The sequence below is a fragment of the Pecten maximus genome, chromosome 6 (assembly GCF_902652985.1).
Source record: "Pecten maximus chromosome 6, xPecMax1.1, whole genome shotgun sequence".
In the NCBI taxonomy this organism is placed as follows: Eukaryota; Metazoa; Mollusca; class Bivalvia; order Pectinida; family Pectinidae; genus Pecten; species Pecten maximus.
In genome coordinates this window covers 35662131-35684303 of record NC_047020.1, presented here as the reverse complement: position 1 = coordinate 35684303, position 22173 = coordinate 35662131, and the positions used below count along the sequence as shown (strand labels likewise).

At 35.8% G+C, this 22173-nt stretch overlaps 1 protein-coding gene and 1 long non-coding RNA gene across 2 annotated transcripts; both read right to left on the bottom strand.

Moving 5' to 3' along the window:
- Nucleotides 1-1538: 1538 nt before the first annotated feature.
- LOC117329653 lies at nt 1539-9784 on the bottom strand. The gene is made up of 4 exons (XM_033887686.1): nt 9671-9784; nt 8987-9277; nt 5471-5828; nt 1539-3103 (listed from the first exon to the last, which is right to left on the bottom strand). Exons 1-4 carry the CDS (start codon nt 9753-9755, stop codon nt 2017-2019), a joined length of 1821 nt encoding a protein of 606 aa, XP_033743577.1. The 5' UTR covers nt 9756-9784; the 3' UTR covers nt 1539-2016.
- A 9773-nt stretch (nt 9785-19557) lies between these two features.
- Nucleotides 19558-21909, bottom strand: LOC117329652. Its single transcript, XR_004533247.1, has 2 exons — nt 20868-21909; nt 19558-19719 (listed from the first exon to the last, which is right to left on the bottom strand). It is a non-coding gene; the product is annotated as an uncharacterized LOC117329652 (long non-coding RNA).
- Between the last annotated feature and the right edge of the window lie 264 nt (nt 21910-22173).

Sequence of the window (22173 nt, the reverse complement as noted above, 5' to 3'; positions counted from 1 at the left end):
GATTCAAGCCGATATTATTGTGGTAGAAACAGGTCACACGACTCGAAATTGTTGGATATGAAATTTATTTCACATTCGTAAGTTATTTTTTAAAAGTTGCAAAAAACACTCGCTAAAGCTCGTGTCTTTTGTAACTTTTAAAAAATAACTTACTCGTGTGAAATAAATTCCATATCCAACAACCACTCGTTGTGTAACCTCTATTTCCTGAACCTGCCTCTTCCATACACGTTCCAACCAGCACATTACTCGTTTTCTTGAGGTATTTCAATCATACATACTGATATATTTGTACTTATCGAGTGGAGTTCTATGAGGTAGTGTTATCATGCTTGAATGGCATGTTTGCTCGTGCCTCGGAACCCTTCTCTTTAAGGTATATACATGTAATGAAGAATGACAATTTGAAATAACTACGTGTAAATATACCCTTCCTTATATATCAACATGCAATAATGCAGAATTACCACAAAGAACAATAATTATTACACATATATGTTATGTAGTACAAATTGTATGACATCGATACGGACGGAACGTATACCGTTACAGCTTCTTAAGAAAGGAAGGTTAAGACAAGAACAGGTAAGCCTAGAACAAGTAACACTAGAACAAGTAACACTAGAACAGGTAACACTAGAACAGGTAACACTAGAACAAGTAACACTAGAACAGGTAACACTAGAACAAGTAACACTAGAACAGGTAACACTAGAACAAGTAACACTAGAACAAGTAACACTAGAACAGGTAACAATAGAAAAAGTAACACTAGAACAGGTAACACTAGAACAGGTAAGTTATCTGTAGAATAACGTTATGATAGTCGACGTAGGAACTGTATATTAACTTTTCTGCAACATTTTGATGCAATTGGATAGTAGCACGACTTAATTGAGTTTGCCCCATTGTATTTTGCTATTGAAAATGCATCTTTAACATTCTTTATCAATACCTCTGATGTCATACATAAGATATAGTTTCAGATGCACGTATTGGTAGAAATAAAAATCAACAGCCGTTTTTCCCACGGCAACGTGTTCCATCACATTCTTTACAAAAGTATCATCAAAATGACGTTGCGAAAATTTCATGATGTAAATAACTTGATTTCTCTTGTAAATTAAAACGGAAATTAATTACGTAAAGAAATTTTAAACAAATATATTTCAGAGTTTTGCTGACATCGGGATATTTCATCACCATTGATTGATAATAGGAAAAATACCGTAAAATTACATAGTAGAAATCCACTTTGCGAACTCATTTTTGACATACTACTGTAAATCTCAGTTTGTATTGAAAGGTGCTAATGTTTGACCAATTTGTTTATTTGTTACTTACGCATATCACACGTTGTAGTGAGCGTACTGTAGTAAGTGCTAGTTGTAGCAGATTGTGCAGATTTAAGAGACATTCTGTATTGCTGTCATAATGATTAAAAAAATGAAAGAAAAAACAACTCGACGCTCATGGAGAGCCATGAAAAAGTACAACGATAATTGGACCAAATGTTTCGAAGCGTAAGCGGTTTTTATTTCATCGAGGACACCCGACTACATATCACGCAAGAAAAGCATATTTTCGAATGATATTATGATGTCGACCAGAACACGTTCCCACTGTCTTTATTTTCTTGTACTTTTGTCTCGTCGCTAAAATAGTAGTGCATTCTGTCGTTAAACAGATTTGACCATAAAAAAATTGAAATATATGTCATGAAGTCGTAGATTTTTCAGTATTTGTTGTAGGGTAAATCATAAGTAAAACCAAACAAATCAAGATAGCATCAAGTCAATCGAATTACAATTTGTTAAATTGTATAAAACTGTCGGCTGCAAACGTGGCGATGATGATATAGCGGGAAAAATACAAAAGTAACCAATCTTCCCTATTGCAAAAAATCATTAAAAAAAAATAAAAATCCAATCCTTGTCCAAAGTTCTGATCAAATGGAAAGACAAATCAAAACATAAAAGTAACATTTAAATCATTGCACATATTGATATCACGAATCTATTTATCGACGAACCAATGGGTCCCCACGTCATACACGTTTTCACCCCTTTTCACATGTTCCCCAACAGTCCATCTTGATTCCTGTAATTTGCCCGTTGTGCACATAAGCATTATTCTCCAGTATGGTACGAAAGTCCCAAATTTATCGTCGCTAAACTGTATATACCTGAACAACTGTGCGGCGACGTTCCCATCATTGCTGATTTCAATATTGTCTGCAGTAAAAACTAGCGTGTCGTTTGTTTCGAAATGAATAACGCAACGTAGACTTGACCCTTGGCGAATCGCCTCAACCAGAGCTGTTTTAGTACCTTGCACCACTGTCCCATTAGAGGATGTAACTAACATCTGGATCCATTCACGTCTTTGTACAAACCAGGAGGCTCCTGATGACATTGCACTGTTACTTATCTTAGTTGATGATCCCATTTCGTAAATGTCAGTCAGGAAAGACCCGTCCGTGGATATTCTTACCCATTTCCAATGTCCGTCAGAGAACACCATTGGTTGTTGTGTGTCCATTTGACTTAGAAATTGCGCAGTAATGATATTGTTGTTTGATATGAAAATATTGTCAGCCTCCATAGTATATGAATCAAAAAGAACTCGAACTCGTCTGCCGATCAAAATGTGTGCTTTTAGATTTCCAATATTTCCAGATATTTCGGTTCCGGTGGCTGAATGCACAAAGGCCAAGCTCCAACATACATCTACATACCACGCCAAATCATATGACGAGACTGAATTGGATTTATGTATATGCTCCCCTATATACCAGCGTGATTTTAACACTGATCCAAGCGTAGAAACCAAAGCATTCCACCAGTACAATGGGGTCATAAACTTCAAAGGATTTAAATTGACACCAACTCGAAATATGTTCTGGCCGACGACATCGCAGTCGTCGACTTCTAAACGCTGTAGAGAAGTAACACTCGGTAGCATATTTATATTTAACCATATTTTGATACTTTTCCCTCTCTTTACGGACGATATAATATTACCCTTTGACCCTCCTACCATTAAACCATTTGCTAGATGATGGTAAACAGGATTTAAATGATTTGGATCTTCTGGAAGTTTTCTGCAATTAAAAGATACAGACCGTAAGAAATGGCTGTAAATGAAATAGATTAAATATTCGTTTATTGATATTTTCTTACAAACAACGATAGAACAATAGACATTTAGAACAGATATAGTTTATATATCAGTGAACCTTTAAAACCAACCGTTATAGACTGTTTGTGCTGTATATATATTCTTAAGTTTACCTCTCATACTGGATACTGAATTTCTCTCCTGCAAGAATGTGTGAGGAAGTGAAACAAGCAAATGTGTTATTAAGAACAGGCTGATTTCGTGCTAATTAACTTAACAATTGACATGAAGGATATCATCCACTATACCTTATATTCCCATGTAACCTGTAACCAATTTAATCGATAAATACTGTTTCCATATTGTGCTTTGTACCAACGCGAGAGCTATCTCCCATTTATTTGATTTGATAATATTTTGACACAGCGATGGTTATTGTTCCAGAGCAGTGTGTCATATACCTAGATTGTTACATTTCCATAATGTTAATTCGCAAACATTAAATTATATCAAAGCCATATCATCGCACCTGTAAGTTATATATTAATATTGTAAAGTGTACCGGGGATGCAACAATGCGATCATCATGCCGACAGCTGTAGATAAACACGACTCTTAACCACATTGCCACAAACAACTATCAATCGATCGATGTAGCTGAAACGTCCATCACCAGGTATCGTCATATTAGGTGGATTTTTGTTGACTATGTGTATGTACATCTGATCAATTTCAACATGAAAATCAAAGCGACATCTCATTATCGTAATGCAATTTCTTAACATGTTTTAATCTTTATCCAAACAACCGTTATGGCCTACTACACTTTATGTTGCATACAATATAAGGTTTATAAGAGAACAAGCAAGAGGCCCATGGGACTTAACGGTCATCTGACAAACACTTACAGCAGGGACACACCCCTCAATCCAGCATTATTACCATAAACTATCTATACGCAGCCAGTTATGTTTCAGATCAATTTTGGTTTTTTTATCCATTTTGGCTTAAAAGAGGAGCAACAGCTTATAGCAAATTTCAGCCAAATTCCCATTTTTGGCGCATGCCCCTCTGTCCCAATGGGTGAGGCAAACTTCATTTATATCAATGAGGGATTTCCTTTCCCAAATGATGTTTCATACTAAATATTATTGTAATCAATTAAGGCAATAATGAGAAGTAGCATTTTGAAGCAATATTTAATCTAAGTGTTCCTTTTGGGTGCCCCACCCTTCTTTTCCCAGGGATCAGACCGGTCTAAATTAAATAAATTATGATTGTTGTTCCCTTAAGATGTTTCAAACCAAATTTGGTTGTAATAAATAAAAGTCATTCAGAACAAGTACGATTTTAAAGCTTTTTAAAACTTTTAAAGTTTTGCTTAGTTCTCCTTTTAGGGCCTCGCCTTTCTGTCCCAGGGGGCCCACAAGCTTCATTTATATCAATTGTGATAACCATCCTGTTATAATGTTTCAAACCAAATTTGGATGTAATCCACCAAAGGGTTAATGAGGAGTAGGGTTTTAAAGCAATAATTTACCAAAGTTTCCCATTCGGGCCCCGCCACTGTGGCCACAGGGGTAACAAAAGCCTCAATTCTATAAAAATATGATTGTTCTCTTTAAATGATGTTTCACAACAAAAGTTCTAATCCACCCAAGGGTTAAGGAGGAGTAGCGTTTTAAAATAAAAAGTCTTACGCACGGCGGACGGCGTAGGAGTAGGATTTTAAAGCAAAACTTCACCGAAGTTTCCTTTTTGGGCCTCGCCCTTCTGGCCCTAGGGATCAGACCAGCTTCATTTACATAAAACGTAAATGCCCTCCCCAAATGATGTTTCATACCAAATTTGGTTGCATCCACCAAAAGGTTTAGATGGAGTTGGGTTTTATACTAAAAAATCACCAAAGTTCCCCTATTGGGGCCCCGCTTTCGCGAGGAGCTGTTTATAAACGAAAAAACAAACAGATAAATATCATATTGATCCTTGAACAAAACCGGATATATAGTTCTGTCGGCAGGTAAGGTAAATTTCAAATATATTATGATATTGCACAAGAGACACAATTTTGTTTATTTGAAGTGGCCGTTTAGTACCCATCTATTATTTAAGTCATATTAAGCTATTTAAGTATCTTTACATAAATGTTTTTATGACTAAGTTTAATGTTCATTTCATATGTAAACATCAATAAATTCGCCTAAATACGTCGAATAATAATAATAAAAAGATCACAATTGCAACTGCATCTACATTTGTGTACAGTTTTAATTGTGTTTTTTTTTTTTTTTTTTTTATTAAAATCATTTTTGAAAGAAAATTATTACTTATTAATTGTAAAAATCTCTACCTTGTGTACCAGGTGACTTTCACGTTCTCATATCCTGAGCTGATGAGAGTGTTGACGCCAAGGGACTGCTTGACAACAAAAACCTTTCCGTCGGTACATACTAACGTTATTTCCCAGTATAAATCCGGATTTAATGTATCCCAACTCCATTTTGATATTACAAATGGCGTCGCCACACAACGCTCACTGTTCTTCTGTAACACGTATGAAGATTCTAGAAAGATATTTTCTCCGACTTGGACTTTGAAATCTGCACCGTTGTCCAGGATGTCAAATAGTGAGGCTTTATCTCCAAAGACCGCGTTTCCATTTGGCTGCGTTTTAAATGAAATGGTCCAGGAGAAATTGTTGCAAGGTTCTAAAAGAAAAAAAAGAGAAAGAACTAATCAAATTACATAAATAAGTAGAATGCTTAATTATAAAAATCAGGTTTAACTTATAAAATTGTTCTGTGGAATTATGAGTTTATTATTTATGATATGATTTTATTACGGTTAAGATGGACGACATTGTTGAACCAAATGAAGGTTGTCATAATCTATTCGTGTACTAGTATAGCCAGTTTAGGCTAGTCCCTATGCAAACCTTTCGACAATTGTTGATATTGACACTTTTGTATATTGCAAATAGTGTTTCATACTTTAAAATAGTAATGGGTGATTAAGTATCTAATAAGGAATATTTTTAAAAAATCTATGAGTTTAACTCGGTGGTTCTTCCATGGGTCCGCGTTTTAACGTAGAGACTCAGAGAGCGGTCATTTAAGCATTGAACTGTTACCTAGTATACAGTCGATATGAATACAATTTGGGTGACAGATAAATAGAATGTCGCCCGTTAGGTAGGGCGACATGAAATATTTATCTGTCACCCAAATTGTATTCATATCGACTGTATACTACCATTTGGTAACAGTTCAATGCTTATATTTACATTCATAAAGATTTTTTATTTACTGTAGATTATGACGCGTTTAAATTTGCCGCTTACCATATCACTGACGTCATCTTGTTCAAATACCGGAACAGCCGAAATTTCCAGAAGGAATAATATAGTCCCTCGTGTCGTTATTAATAGCAAACACATACAATGATTTTGCACAAATTTGACTTTATTTTTTATTTCATATACGTTTGTAGATATCGTCAAATTATTCACAATTGCATAATTTCAGATTGTTTAAAATCCAAGCCTTTTTTCGGCGCAATGCTATACGGTTAGCATTTAGAAGTGATGCGGCTTTGAACGGGTATTGCACAGGATAGACTCGATTCCTCGGAAACACCTAAGTTTCTATCGACTGGATTTACGTTATTTTCAGAAGAATATCAGTTCTTAGATTCTAAATGAAAGTCGTCTTGACAGTAGGTGAAAACAATTCCAAGGATACGTTTGTCTTTCGTTCGAAACAGATTCAAGTCTAACCAGTCACATCCTAGCAGACGATTTTCAACTTCATAGGGGCTCGATTTTGTAAGGTAGGCCTTTGACATCAGTGACTAACCACAAAACTAAAATCCAATATACATACACAACCGGAAACCATATCCATACTCCCGATTTTTCACGAGATTTTCTTTATATAAATACTGGACTTTTAATGCTAATGTTTAATGTCGTGTCTTGCATTTCTGAAAATTCGGAAACGAGCCCCTGTGAGTGTGACGACATTGACTTTGACAATTTGATAATTCCTAGATCAAGAACGGCGCTTATTGTTATTTTGTGATGACTACATTTTGTTTTAATTATAAAATATTACTCTCATAACGTGTGAATTGGCTTTATTTTTTTGTTGTGGATTATAATTGCTAGCATTTTAAAGCTCTCCAGGCCGAAAGTAACTGGCGGCCATTGTTTTGACCTGCAACACCTGGGACTGTATTCCTACACTGACCGAATCACTGTAAATTGTAGTATACAGTCTCAAGAATACAATTTGGTTTACTAACGACATATAGGCAAATGCAACACAGAATATAAATATAATATGATATACATATTTATATATATATTCATTCATTGTGTAATTGCGATTGTCCGGTTATGATAATATCTAATTGTTGTGTATTTTCATTGTGCGCTTGCTAGTTTTATCCTGCTGCCTTTGCAAACGTGATTAGCGTATATTATTGCGTTGCTATTGGCACTGGTACTGGCACGTACTGTGGAGCACTTAATGTTATTGTGTTCTTTCTGCCGTGGTTTGGTGCTTTAAAATTATCTCGTGGGTACAAACATTCGTGATTATCCAATGCAAGCACAATGTTACAAGTATACATTCAACAATGAACGTTGTATTTATGTTCGATTTTCCATAGTAACCATCTTTCATGCAAGTCGAGATTTTTATTCCTTTTTTGGCAGTTTTATCGATTTCGAGTTTAAAATGCGATTTTGTTATAATGTCGGTATTCTCCGTTGCCCCTTTCATTTACAAGCTATCCAATTAGCATCTGTGCATCTTCCTTCTTCACAAAGGCAAGTAAATACATATGTATAACCTCTCTTGCTGGAATTTAAATCTTGTCACCGGATAATTACGTTCATCAAACAAAACAGTATCTTGATTGCGCTATTCAAGGTGAAAACTCTGCAATATAATAATGCATTATTGGATTTTTGACTATAGGATGCAAAGTCATCATACGAAATCGTATCTCCACGTCAGATGTTTTCAAGTTTCTCCGCTTTGACGTCCGGTGTTAGTTGCAAGGTTTGAAACGAATCGCTCACGTAATTTAAGGGATGACAATTATTGAAGATATATAGGGTCTATGACATTTTAATACACAAGTATGAAATATCAATTTCTGAACAGAAATATATACAGGTAATTGAGTATATCCGTGAAACGGGATTATCGTATCAATACAGTCGTCGATATTTTCCATGCTTAAAATCAGTTCAATTATGGTATATGGATAATTTCAAAACATCAATGGTATTCTAAAAATCAATTTCTCGAAAAAAACTCATACCAAAGAGATACTGAAGATAATTAGATCAAATTGATTTAGTACGTCCAGGTCGAACAAGCTTTAAGCAAGCATCAAAGCTAATGCGGGGCCAATGTTCATGGATCTAATAGTATTAGGTATTACTCAAAATATCGACGGGAATAAATTGACAAAAGCAATGTATTATCTATCTCTCGGGGTTGTTTTTTATGTAAATCTATACCGGAATAAGAGGAAATATATCGCAACAATTATCTCCAACAAGAGATTAATATATATTATCAAAGGAAATACAATTAAGTGCTTTAAGTTTACTCATTTGTGTTTTTCTTTTGTAAATTTTGTTTCCTGTCTGTCCTCAAACATTTTTATTGTATCTATATTGTTTTTATTTGTGAAAGAACTAAACATATCGGAATGGTGATACTAAGCTAGACTGTTTTATGTCAAAAACAAGATTTGTTTTGAAGAAGTCAGTAAAAGCCAATTAAGTTCAAACAGGATTGACAATATTCTCATAAGAAGGGGGAGGGGTCTAATCTTAAAGATAACTCACCTGGTATTGGATCCTCCACGCTAACTGATGTGAGATCACTTTCATACATCTGTCCAAACGAACGCGGCATTGCGGACGGATCTGGAATCGTGCATAATCCAGAAGTTGCATTGTATGTGACGAATCCACTTTCTGCAAAATGTGGCTGCGTGTAAGCAAGGCATTGTGACAAAGTTTTGACTGTGATCGTCAATCTTTCTGCATTGGCTGGTAAATCACAAAGAGTGGTCGTTTGTCGTACTTGCCAGTTTTGATGTCGAATTTTAGAAGTCCCAACACAAATACTTGGAACTGCAATTATAAAGACATCATTTGAAAAATTATATAAAAAATATTTCGGTTCCCAAGAAAGATTATTTTACAAAGAGTGTCCTGTTGTTGTGCTCTATTTCGAGGTCAAAAATGTATTTATGTTTACATAATATTTACATAATATACTTTGCATAAATAGTATTTGTTTATACAATGTTCATTTTATTTGTATTATTGAAGGTTAATTTAAGCTAAAACATTTTCTTTGTTAATCCATGTGTAGATAAAAAGGCTACTATTCCCTATCTAATTATGATACATCTTCACACAAAAAATAGCCTTGATAATTTCAATCTAAAAATCCAAAATAAAAATCGATTTTCCACAACGTCAATAGGAGAAAAATTAAAGACTCTAAAGTTAAATATATACCTGTGGTGATGATTCCAACAAAAATCGATAACTGTTTCAAGATGTAGAACTTTCTAGGAACCTCAATCCTTGTCCCCCTGTACATGATTACGTACCGCCCCGGTTGCTACTCGCTGTGTGATCAATCTGCTCACACCTCTTCTTCTTTTATAGCGTGTTGTAGTAATCACGATATACGCTGTATCAGCATCTTTTCGTAACCAGTCATCTTTTGCGAGTGTTGAATGTCTTATATTATTAATATTGTTACTATTGATTTAGGATCACATGAATGGTGATATCGGTTGGCATGGACATTGTATTAACAAGACCACGCTGGAGAGTATAAAGCCGACCTGTAGCGTCAACTTGCAGACACCACAGGGGCTTACCACAAACCAACTTACTGTCCATATATATATATATAAATACTTAGATTTCATTTTAGAACTTTTAAAATTTCCTGTGTCAGAAACTGTATATTGATATCAGGATTTAATTGTTACCTAAATAATGAATAATTGTATCAAATAAGCAAAATGATTAGCATATCTTTAGGATGTGAAAAATGAAGAGCTGTTACTGCCCTGAAAGTAGTAGTTTATATTTGAATCTGTTGCCATCATTGCATATTGATGATATGTCTAAATATATCATATTTTCTAGTTTCTTCTTCTTCTGAATTATCTCTTTAGTCCATTCGGCGTTTGGTTGAATGTTTCAGGAAAGCTTTCGTAACTTTCTCTGGCCAAGACTCGGATACAATGATAGCTATGCATCCTGTTATGGTATCCTACCAGACATAGGCAATATATTTCAGTGACGCAAAGCTATGGAGTCGGCACCAGTTTCGCGATATCGCAAGGGAGCAAACAGAAATATGTTGCAGTCACCAGACATATACCACAGGTACAATGACAGTAGTTAACAATATGACATTACACAACACATTCCTATATCAAGCCACGAAATATTGAATCTCATTTTGGTCTCAAGATATAAAAACGTGACAATGAATAAATTTCTAGTCGACAACATTTCTGTTAAGTTTGGTGACTAGAACAACCATCTCACTATAAGCATAGTTGTTGGAACAAACTGTGCCCATCTGTTAGCCCACTTGTTTTTGTTTTCATGCAAGGCTGATTATACCGAAGAGAGACAGGTTCACCCATAGGACTAGTGATAAAGGAAGTGTTATCTTTAAATAACAAAATAATTAATGACCATGTCGATCGCATATATTTACATGTATATACACTGTATAACCTTTTTGAAATAAATTTCCTCAACATCAACCTCTTGTCGCGATTTTACTACCAACTTAACCAGCAGGGATAACTTACAACTAAGCTATCTGATAAGGGTCATGATATAAAATTCATACCGCTTGTGTTATTTTCCATATCAGATGGCAGCACTCCTGCATATCCTCCCTTCGGTATTCACATGTCCGATTTGACTACATCTTCAGGGACTTCCCATTATTACAATTTCCATGACTAATTTTGAATAATGTTTGAGAAATTAACCACGCAAGATTTTGAGAGATGCAAGTTGATTAAAACCGTGGGATAGTTTTATGGTTTCATAGAATATCTAAATCTTATACAATATGAAGGGGTATTCGATGCATGCTGATATGCCTATTTGTTCCATTCTTACTTTCCTAGTTTTCTTTTTGAGATTCGATTTAACTAGGATTTAACAGAGGTTTGTATGACTGGTGACGTCGATGAAGCAGAAGATTCTTATATTTTGAGGAGGACCCTGTATACTTATCCTTATACATTTGCAAGAGTCTCATGCAATGCCAATTTGCTCTGGATAGCGTAGGACATCCCGTTTTTGTTTCAATGCGATAGCCACTGGCTGCTATTAGGAGATCTCGTAATGTGTATTTTGAATGAGCTACGTAGTTAATGTCGATCCATTTATGAAGACATTATATAATCATCTAATCCATTTAACCAGTACTCTCGTTTATCAAAATATTTCGATGTTGAATAATTGCAATAATGTATGTACACACCGATGAGGAAAAACATTATTGAACGAGTAATTTCACCATTACAGAAAGTAAAGCAACAGGTGCTACGATATAGTACGAAAGTCAATGATTATAGCATGACAATCCAAATACAGTCGAATCTGTATTAACCGACCACTCAAAAAAAATAAAAAAAAAATAAAAAAACGGTCTCTTAGTGGAGAGTGGTCTCTTAATAGAGAATCCGAAGCTTTTTATTAACTTTATAAATTGACAATAATGATTTATAATGGATTTGAGAAATAAACCTCTTAAAGCAAATGTTCAGCCAAGTTCCCATTTTAGGGCCACGCCCCTTTCTCCGAATGGATTTGACCAACCTTATTTATATAAATAAGTTAATTGTCCCCCCAAAAGAATGTTTCATACTAAATGAGGTTGTAATCAATTAAAGCATTAATGCTGAGTAGCGGTTTAAAGCCATATCTAACCTAAGTTCTCCTTTTGGAAGCACGCCTTTCTTTCTCTAGAGATCGGGCCTAGCTCATCTATATAAATTATGATTGCCGTCCGCTTATTATGCTTGAAATGAGAAGTATTGTTTTAAAGCATAATTTCGGCCCCCTGTCCCAAGGAGTCACACTAGCATTATTTGTAAAAAATATTATTGCCGTCCCCTTATGATGTTTCACACCAATGGTTATAATTTACTGAAAGGTTTAGGAGGAGTACGGTTTTAAAACAATATTACAGCAATGTTCCCTTTTTTGGGGCCCCACCAATCGGACACCATGGGTAACACCATCCTCAGTTACAAAAATAAATCTGATTGTCCTCCTCCTCCGATGTTTCAACTTAAGTTTGGTTGTAATCCACAGAAGGGTTAAGGAGGAATATGGTTTAAAGCAAAATTTCACCATGTCTCCCTTTTCGGGACCCCGTCACTCGGGCACGTCGGACGGTGCACTGTGCACGACGACAGACGAAATAAGATGGCTATAGGTCATTCTGACCCTTTGAGTCAGATGACTTTATAAAGTATGGATATAGAATACATTATCATTTTAATGTTTCCGATGTGTATGCAACAACTACATTGAAATTGATAATGCCACTTTTAATGGTGTAAGAAGAAATTCAATTATGTAGTTATTGTTTACAAATTTTCCACACAGCAACAAAAGATAATTCAAACCTATGTTGACTACAGCTTTTTAGAGTTATTTCCCGTTAGCAGCACTGATACTTATAAGATGTAGCCAGGAGGCATGCCGCCAGTCATAGAGGAGGCTAACTCAATTTTATGTGATAAAATAGAAAATAACAACAATGTTTTGTATTACATTTATTTCCATAGTAAGGTCATGTTTTTATTCTTATATCATAATATATTGTAAGTCTACGGCGACAAAGCACATGGTGGTGCAAACACTCATCTCACCATCATGATAAACAAGTGAAAACAGATAATAAACAGACAATCTGTTCTGACCATAGTTCTACAGATAAGAAACCGGATGACGGCCAATTTGTTACGCTGTATCTGACATTAATGCCGATTGCGACCTCTTGTTTCTTTTGATGCTTCAATTAAAAAAAAAAAAAAAAAAGAATTAAAAAATTGGGGGAAATAAATATCATAAATTGTCTGTGCTTAGAGCTATATAACTGACGACAACCATATGTACATAGATTTGACGTACAACAACTAATGCATATCATAATACTTATTTGCAAAGGAACTATGTCCTGCATCAAGTCATCGATACTTTGACCAAGGTTCAGAAATGGCTGTATGGGTTGTTAAAAATCTTGAATGCGTATCAAACAGAACAAATGTATTGCACGACAAAAATAGCCCTCCCCCTTTGGTGTTTGTCATGTATTCGGACGCCCCCCCCCCCCCCACCCCCCACCCTACCCCCACCCCCTATTGTGTTTGCCATACATTTCAATTTACATGACAATCACTTTAAGCTGATGATGTTTCCAATATATGGCTGGAGATGTAAATGCATGCAATATATATCTTATGCATTCGACACTGATACCTGTGCATTTACTGCTTTGTTTATAAGTATGAATACCAACATCACATCTTTAATCATAAAAGTGTGAAAGCTTTCTCACGGTGATGAACCTTCAAATTTTTCGAGTATTAGAAGATCATAAAGAATTGAAATAATTACCTATTACACGTATATCTCTCAGTGTTGTCAATCAAATGTGAGTTACCTCCCTTTATATGTTTTAATAGCTGTTGATTTCAATATCTATCAAACTCTAACTACTTGTTGAGTCATAGGGAATAGCACTTCCCTGAACTGTTATCATTTTGTATAAAAAAAGTCTCGAAAATGACAGTTGTTTCGACATAGAGTGACACATCCATACATTGTTGTAGGCCATTACCAAGAAAATCAATAACAAAACTAGTGTGCCGATGACTCATTCTTAATTAATTACTTTTTTAATTAAGTCACATTTAATATAGGCCAAATATAAGATTCCAGGGGGAAAACATTCTTAAAATTCTGCTCGTATTCCTCAGTGATTATCGGGGTCCAGAAAGTGTCGATATCTGTAGAAAGTTGAGCTTTTCCCTTTCGGAATATCAAGATATTGTTAGGCAATTACATTACATTGCTCAATATACTGATTTAATGTTAAAGTTTCGAAATAGCGAATTAAAGTATTAAACGATTTACTTATGGAAATAGTTCTTTCTTTCAACTGTTTTAAATATCGACAAACCAATGGGTCATCACATTATGCAGTTTTTCACCTCTTTTCACATGTTCCCCAACAGTCAATCTTGATTCTTGTCATTTCCCCGTTGTGCATATGAACATTATTCTCCAGTAAGGTATAAAAGGCCCAGGTGTGCCATCGTTGAACTGTATATATCTAAACATCATTGCGGCGACGTTTCCATCATTGCTGATTTCAGTATTTTCTGCAGTGAACACCAGTATGTCTTTAGTTTCGAAATGAACAACACAACGCAGACTTGACCCTTGGCGAATCGCCTTTACCAGAGCTGTTTTCGTACCTTCCATCTCCGTTCCATTAGATGACGTAACCAGCATCTGGACCCATTCCCGTCTTTGTACAAACCAGGAGGCTCCTGATGACATTGCACTGTTACTTATCTTAGTTGATGATCCCATTTCGTAGATGTCAGTCAGGAACGACCCGTCCGTGGATATTCTAACCCATTTCCAATTTCCGTCGGAGAACACCATTGGTTGTAGTGTGTCCATCTGACTAAGAAATTGCGCAGTAATGATATTGTTGTTTGACATGAAAATATTGTCAGCCTCCATAGAATATGAATCAAAAAGAACTCGAACCCGTCTTCCATTCAATATGTGTGTTTTCAGTTTATCAACAGTTCCTGAGATTTCGGTTCCAGTGGCAGAATGCCTGAAGGTAAAGCCCCAACACACATCTACATACCACACCAAATCTGTGGGTATCACACGATGGCTACGTTCTACATGCTCAACAATATTCCATCGGTTTAATTTGATAAGCCCATGTGTACTAACTAATATATTCGACCAACGTAATGGACTCATGAATTTAACCGTATATAAATCGATCACTATTTGAAATACCAAAATGGCCAGCAACATTGGAACCACTTATTTCTAAACGGTCTGGATAATAACACATTGACGTCCTGGGTGACCATATCTTAATATCTTTACCCCCTTTTACACACGATACGAGGGCTTATTTTGGTCCTCCGAGCATCGCTCCGGTTTCGTTATGGTAGTAAATTTTGTTTGGATCTTCTGGGATTTTTCTGCAATTAAAAACATATTCCTTGTTATGCCATTATGTCGCATTTGTCAAACTCTGACAAACATTTGACCAATAATGTGTGTATACCTGCGCTGCCATTGTGAGGTAAGAGAGAGACGAGTGCATGTACAAAATGCATGGATTGAGAGGAAAATTTGAATACGCATGATCCTTTCCATGCACGTGATAATCCTTAGCTGGACCCTACCTAGGTTTGTTAATCACTATACAACCCTTTGATAGGAGTGAACGTTATGGTAGCCTGAGTGCTTTTCCGCCACTAAGAGGGTGAGTTACTTACGCATGATAGTTTATGTAGCACCCCTACTAATATGTTTTTTCTATGTTAGGGATCTAACTTTGTAACCGAGGGTCCTAACATAGCTATCTTAGGGCCTTAACGTAGTAACCTAGGGCCCTAACAAAGCTAACTTAGGGCCCTCATGTAGTAACCTAGGGCCTTAACATAGCTATCTTATGGCCCTAACGTAGTAACCTAAGGCCCTAACATAGTAACCTAGGGCCTTAACATAGCTATCTTATGGCCCTAACATAGTAACCTAAGGCCCTAACATAGTAACCTAGAGCCCTAACATAGTAACCTAGGGTCCTAACATAGCTATCTTAGGGCCCTAACAAAGCTATCTTAGTGCCCTAACTTAGTAATCTAGGGCCCTAACATAGTTATCTTAGGGCTTAAACTTAGTAACCTAGGGCCCTAACATAGCTATCTTAGGGCCCTAACTTAGTAACCTAGGTCCCTAACATAGTAACCTAGGGCCCTAACATAGCTATCTTAGGGCCCTAACTTAGTAACCTAGGGCCCTAACATAGTTATCTTAGGGCCCTAACTTAGTAACCTAGGGCCCTAACATAGCTATCTTAGGGCTTTAACTTAGTAACCTAGGGCTCTAACGTAGTAACCTAGGGCCCTAACTTAGTAAACTAGGGCCCTAACATAGCTATCTTAGGGCCCTAACTTAGTAACCTAGGGCCCTAACTTAGTAACCTAGGGCTCTAACATAGTAACCGAGGGCCTTAACATAGTAACCTAGGGCCCTAACATAGTAACCTAGGGCCTTAACATAGCTATCTTAGGGCCCTAACTTAGTAACCTAGGGCCCTAACAAAGCTATCTTAGGGCCCTAACATAGTAACCTAGGGTCCTAACATAGCTATCTTAGGGCCCTAACTTAGTAACCTAGGGTCCTAACATAGTAACCTGGGGCCCTAACATAGTAACCTAGGGCCTTAACATAGCTATCTTAGGGCCCTAACATAGTAACCTAGGGTCCTAACATAGTAACCTAGGGCCCTAACATAGTAACCTAGGGCCTTAACATAGCTATCTTAGGGCCCTAACATAGTAACCTAGGGTCCTAACATAGCTATCTTAGGGCCCTAACTTAGTAACCTAGGGCCCTAACATAGCTATCTTAGGGCCCTAACTTAGTAACCTAGGGCCTTAACATAGCTATCTTAGGCCCCTAACATAGTAACCTAGGGCCCTAACATAGTAACCTAGGGCCCTAACATAGTAACCTAGGGCCTTAACATAGCTATCTTAGGGCCCTAACATAGTAACCTAGGGTCCTAACATAGCTATCTTAGGGCCCTAACATAGTAACCTAGGGCCTTAACATAGTAACCTAGGGCCCTAACATAGTAACCTAGGGCCCTAACAAAGCTATCTTAGGGCTTTAACTTAGTAACCTAGGGCCCTAACATAGCTATCTTAGGGCCCTAACTTAATAACCTAGGGCCTTAACATAGCTATCTTAGGGCCCTAACATAGTAACCTAGGGCCCTAACATAGCTATCTTAGGGCCCTAACTTAGGTACCTAGGGCCCTAACATAGCTATCTTAGGGCCCTAACTTAATAACCTAGGGCCCTAACATAGCTATCTTAGGGCTCTAACATAGTAACCTAGGGCCCTAACATAGTAATCTAGGGCCTTAACATAGCTATCTTAGGGCTCTAACATAGTAACCTAGGGCCCTAACTTAGTAACCTAGGGCCTTAGCATAGCTATCTTAGGGCTCTAACATAGTAACCTAGGGCCCTAACAAAGCTATCTTAGGGCTCTAACATAGTAACCTAGGGCCCTAACTTAGTAACCTAGGGCCCTAACATAGCTATCTTAGGGCTCTAACTTAGTAACCTAGGGCCCTAACATAGTAACCTAGGGCCCTAACATAGTAACCTAGGGCCTTAACAAAGCTATCTTAGGGCCCTAACATAGTAACCTGGGGCCCTAACATAGCTATCTTAGGGCTCTAACATAGTAACCTAGGGCCCTAACATAGCTATTTTATGGCTCTAACTTAGTAACCTAGGGCCTTAACATAGCTATCTTAGGGCCCTAACATAGTAACCTAGCCCCCTTACATACATTATATCTATCTTAGGGCCCTAACATAGTAACCTAGGGGCTTAACAAAGCTATCTAAGGGCTCTAACTTAGTAACCTAGGGCTTTAACATAGCTATCTTAGGGCTCTAACATAGTAACCAAGGGCCCTAACATAGTAACCTAGGGCCCTAACATATCTATCTTAGGGCCCTAACTTGGTAACCTAGGGCCTTAACATAGCTATCTTAGGGCTCTAACTTAGTAACCTAGGGCCCTAACATAGCTATCTTAGGGCTCTAACATAGTAACCTAGGGCCCTAACATAGCTATCTTAGGGCCCTAACTTAGTAACCTAGGGCCTTACCATAGCTATCTTAGGGCTCTAACTTAGTAACCTAGGGCCCTAACATAGCTATCTTAGGGCCCTAACATAGTAACCTAGGGCCTTAACATAGCTATCTTAGGGTCCTAACATAGTAACCTAGGGCCTTAACCCCTTAACTCCCAGGATTTTTTAATGGAACTGAAAAAAAATCCGACATTTTGGTTCATCATGATTTTTCATCCTTTTGCGTCAACATTTTTGGTAAACAACCCATATATATTTAGAAACTTGAGAATATAAGCTTTTCAAATCAAATAACAAAATTGGTGTTTTTGCATTATTGACGTTACCATGGTTACCAAAATTTATGATTTTATGACAAAAAATACTTATTTCATATTTTTATACATTTTAAGCTGATGAGAGTGAAATAAGTGCTGATATATAATATTAATGATATATCAGACTCTTGAGGAATGAGGATAAACACAAATAAATGTAGCATGTTTGTAGCTTAGACTGCTGTACAAAATGTATTAGGATTATAAATGTTAATCATAAACCATACTTTATAATTAGGTTGTTGTTTTCATGGTTTTAACGTTAATAATTAATCTTTCAAAAGTTATATATTTAGTTATATTTAGTTATATTTATTCCTTTCCTATTTTATAATTTTTGTCAACAGCTACCATGTGTAGCCAAATCATGATATTGAAGCTGATTTTATCAATGCGAATTTTACCATTATGTAGAAAATGTAAAATTGTAATTTCTCTCTTCAACTGTATGTACATACTGTATCCATTTTTAGTTGCCATGGCTACCAATTTAGCAACTGACCATTTTGATGTTTCATATCTACTTCACTTGTTGTATTTGTTCTAGTTTTTCAATACCTATCATAATTAGACACTTGTTCACAGAGATAGTATGAAGGTCATAATAACTAGCATCTGGTATAACTAGTATACCAAAAACAGATTATACTAATAAAAATTAAAATTATTGAAGGCATGCAAATCAAATGGTTATAACCATCTTTGCCCATATCATTCTGTGTGTGAATGTCTTCCTGGTAGAGAAGTCCTAGACTTTATTCACAGACAAAAGACAGGTAGAAATATATAGACAAGTGAATAAAGTCCAAATTCAACAAAGGAACATATGTTATTGATGAAATTTTCAGTTTGAATAATCCAGTTTGGCAGACAAACAAGTTGATTGATATAAACACTTAAACCTTGGCTACATGTTGGTTATGGATTATAAAGAATTCTGAACTTTATTTAATATGATTGGCCAGGCAAGGTATTTGGTATAAATGATATATATTAATGTACCATGTTTTTGAAAATGATAATTTACTTAAGATCAGAATTGCATGATTCAGCTTGTTAGCAGCTGAAAAACAACACCAACACAAATATTAAGTTATATAATTTTAATCAATGACAGAATAGTGGGAGAGTGTAGCTATAGGGAAAAGATGCCTAAATCTGCTGTCTCTGGTGGCAGGGGATGGCATTTATCTTCTAGTATTGGTCACACCACAAATATCCATATAAATAAAGTCCTAAAGCTGATGTACCTGAAGTTTGAAATGGGAGATAATCAATATCATAAGCATCCAGATATATACACTAATAAAAAAAAATTATTTGCAAGGCATTACAGATTAATTCTAAAGAACACTTCAAAATTTCAAATGAAACTTAAACAGTCAATAATGTATATACCACTGTTGCAAAACTGAAATTCACTAAAAGGTCTCACTTTTTCATCTCCCATTTATTTCATTATGTAAAATGCAATAAAATCTAATTTATCCAATTTTAGTTGATACATACATATATACACAGAAATTTGGCAAACACAACAAGAACTTTTTACTATTTGTACCAGTATGATTACATACAAATGCATATAATATACTGATGTAAAGTAAAAGTCTAAATTAAATTCATAGAGATAAATATTGATAATTCTGATACAAAATACAGTAATGATGAAATGATGAAATTTAGTGTAACAATCCCCCCTCCCACCCCAAAAAACAAATAAAAGCAAAAAAAAAAAAAAAAAAAAAAAGAGAGAGAGAGAGGGAAAAACAAAACTAAATATAAGAACTAAATCGTTGTTTTTAAAGGGAATATTTTTTTAACTGGTATTATTTCATTTGGACCCAATTATTTCTCTACAAATGTAAGGCCTACACTGTATCTTATAACACAATAAATGACATAAAAACATTACATGCAGATACTCATGTATACATACAATGTATATCTACAGTCAAACCTCGTTAACTCGAAGTCGTCGGGATCGTGAAAAAACTTCGAGTTATCCGAGTCTTCCAGTTAACCGAGTTTCATGGTAGACGTGTTAGTATATTATATCTATAAAAATCATTTACATAAACCAGAGACCTATAGGTCTCTGCATAAACACGCATCCTTAACAGAAACACGCCTATTTGATTTCAAATACTAATTATAACAAAATCGTATTTACATGTATTATCTATGCTAGATACGACATTTCTAAAAAGTAAATTATATATGATACAATACTATCATATCGTTTTGAAATCAAGTAAGCCAGTATATTTGTGATTGGGAGTCGTGTCCGACATGCCATTTCTAAGTGAGCGAAAGACGAGAAGATTAACACAAAATTTCATCACTTTAAATATCATAAAAAAAACAATATACGAAGTCTGCGGCAAATAATACATACACAAATGTATCTGCACAGATCACGTGTTGACAAGTGCAGTAGCAGCAGGAAATGCACAGTTTATCATAGTTCGAACAGAAACGAAGTCCTGGAATTAATTCACACGCTACCCGGCCATAGTTGTGATTTCAGGTGTGTCGGATTGTTCCGCCTGAACGCACATGGTGACCTAGACAGCTGTACAGAGGCGCCAGCTTTGGTGTAACTTGGGTATAATTATCGCACTGCTTTAATCATCAAAGGGATTATGTAAGTTCTGTTTGTCAACATCAATACTGTTGGATCTTAATAAAGACGGATTTTACAGTAAAAATAGTCAGATATGTTTAAGGTAATTTAATAACAAAACGAAACAAAAACTGGAAATTTCCCGTGCGCGAAATTGTAAACAATTTAACCGAGACGTACGATGAGTATTTTGTTGACACATTTTGTTTAAAAATGAAAATGATGTTTTCAACTTCGGGATAACTGGTACATTTTAAATAGGTTTTATAATATCGCGACCAATATTTTACTTCGGAATAACCGAGTTTTTCGAATTATCCGAGTTCGTTTTATCCGAGTTTTTATTACTAAGAAAAAGAAGGATTTTTGCCGGGACCGGAGTAATACTTCGAGTTGAACGGGGTTTTCGAGTTATCCGAGTTCGAGTTAATGAAGTTTGACTGTATATATTTGTAAAATTTACATATCAGATATTGCTGGTACATTTTGTATTCTCGTATTCATAGAACTTCACTTTACAATTATGTACATGATCTGAACACAATTGATTGTTTGTCTGTTTGTGTCCATTTACACTGTACGTCTGCAACTCTTCAAAATGCCCAGTGTCACATCACGGTTTGTTAGTTGAGTTGACAGTGGTCACTGCATATTGTTTTGGTGACGAATTGTATCGGTAATAAGTGAGGTCCGCGAAATCAATCGGCACCAGGCACATTTTTGTCCTGCTAAAATTAAAGATTATAAAACTACTACATAAACTGGTCCAATCCTCGAGCTCTGTTTGCTCCAAAAAATGCAGAATATAAAATACCAAACAATGTAAATGGCTGTAAAATCTTGGCATACCCCTTGATAAAAGGGGGACAGCCGTTTATTATAAACAGAAACTTTTAACATATATATCATATTTTAGAATTAAAACGTAATTTTTTTAGCAAAGGTGAGCGAGAACTATGCCTTTAAAAAACTACAGATAACTAACCCCTCTTTTTATGGGTCAACAAGCACTTCAGGAAAAACCTTTTAAAAAGGAAACCTGCGCCCGGCAGATTGGCAAAATGACCAGGAAATGAAG

Excerpts from the sequence above, each read along its gene's own strand:
- LOC117329653 (XM_033887686.1), bottom strand. The coding sequence starts at position 9,755 with ATGTACAGGGGGACAAGGATTGAGGTTCCTAGAAAGTTCTACATCTTG. Across the intron at positions 9,278-9,670 it reads TGTTGGAATCATCACCACAG|TTCCAAGTATTTGTGTTGGG; the intron begins GTATATATTTAA and ends TTATAATTGCAG. Across the intron at positions 3,104-5,470 it reads AAAGTCACCTGGTACACAAG|AAAACTTCCAGAAGATCCAA; the intron begins GTAGAGATTTTT and ends TTTTAATTGCAG.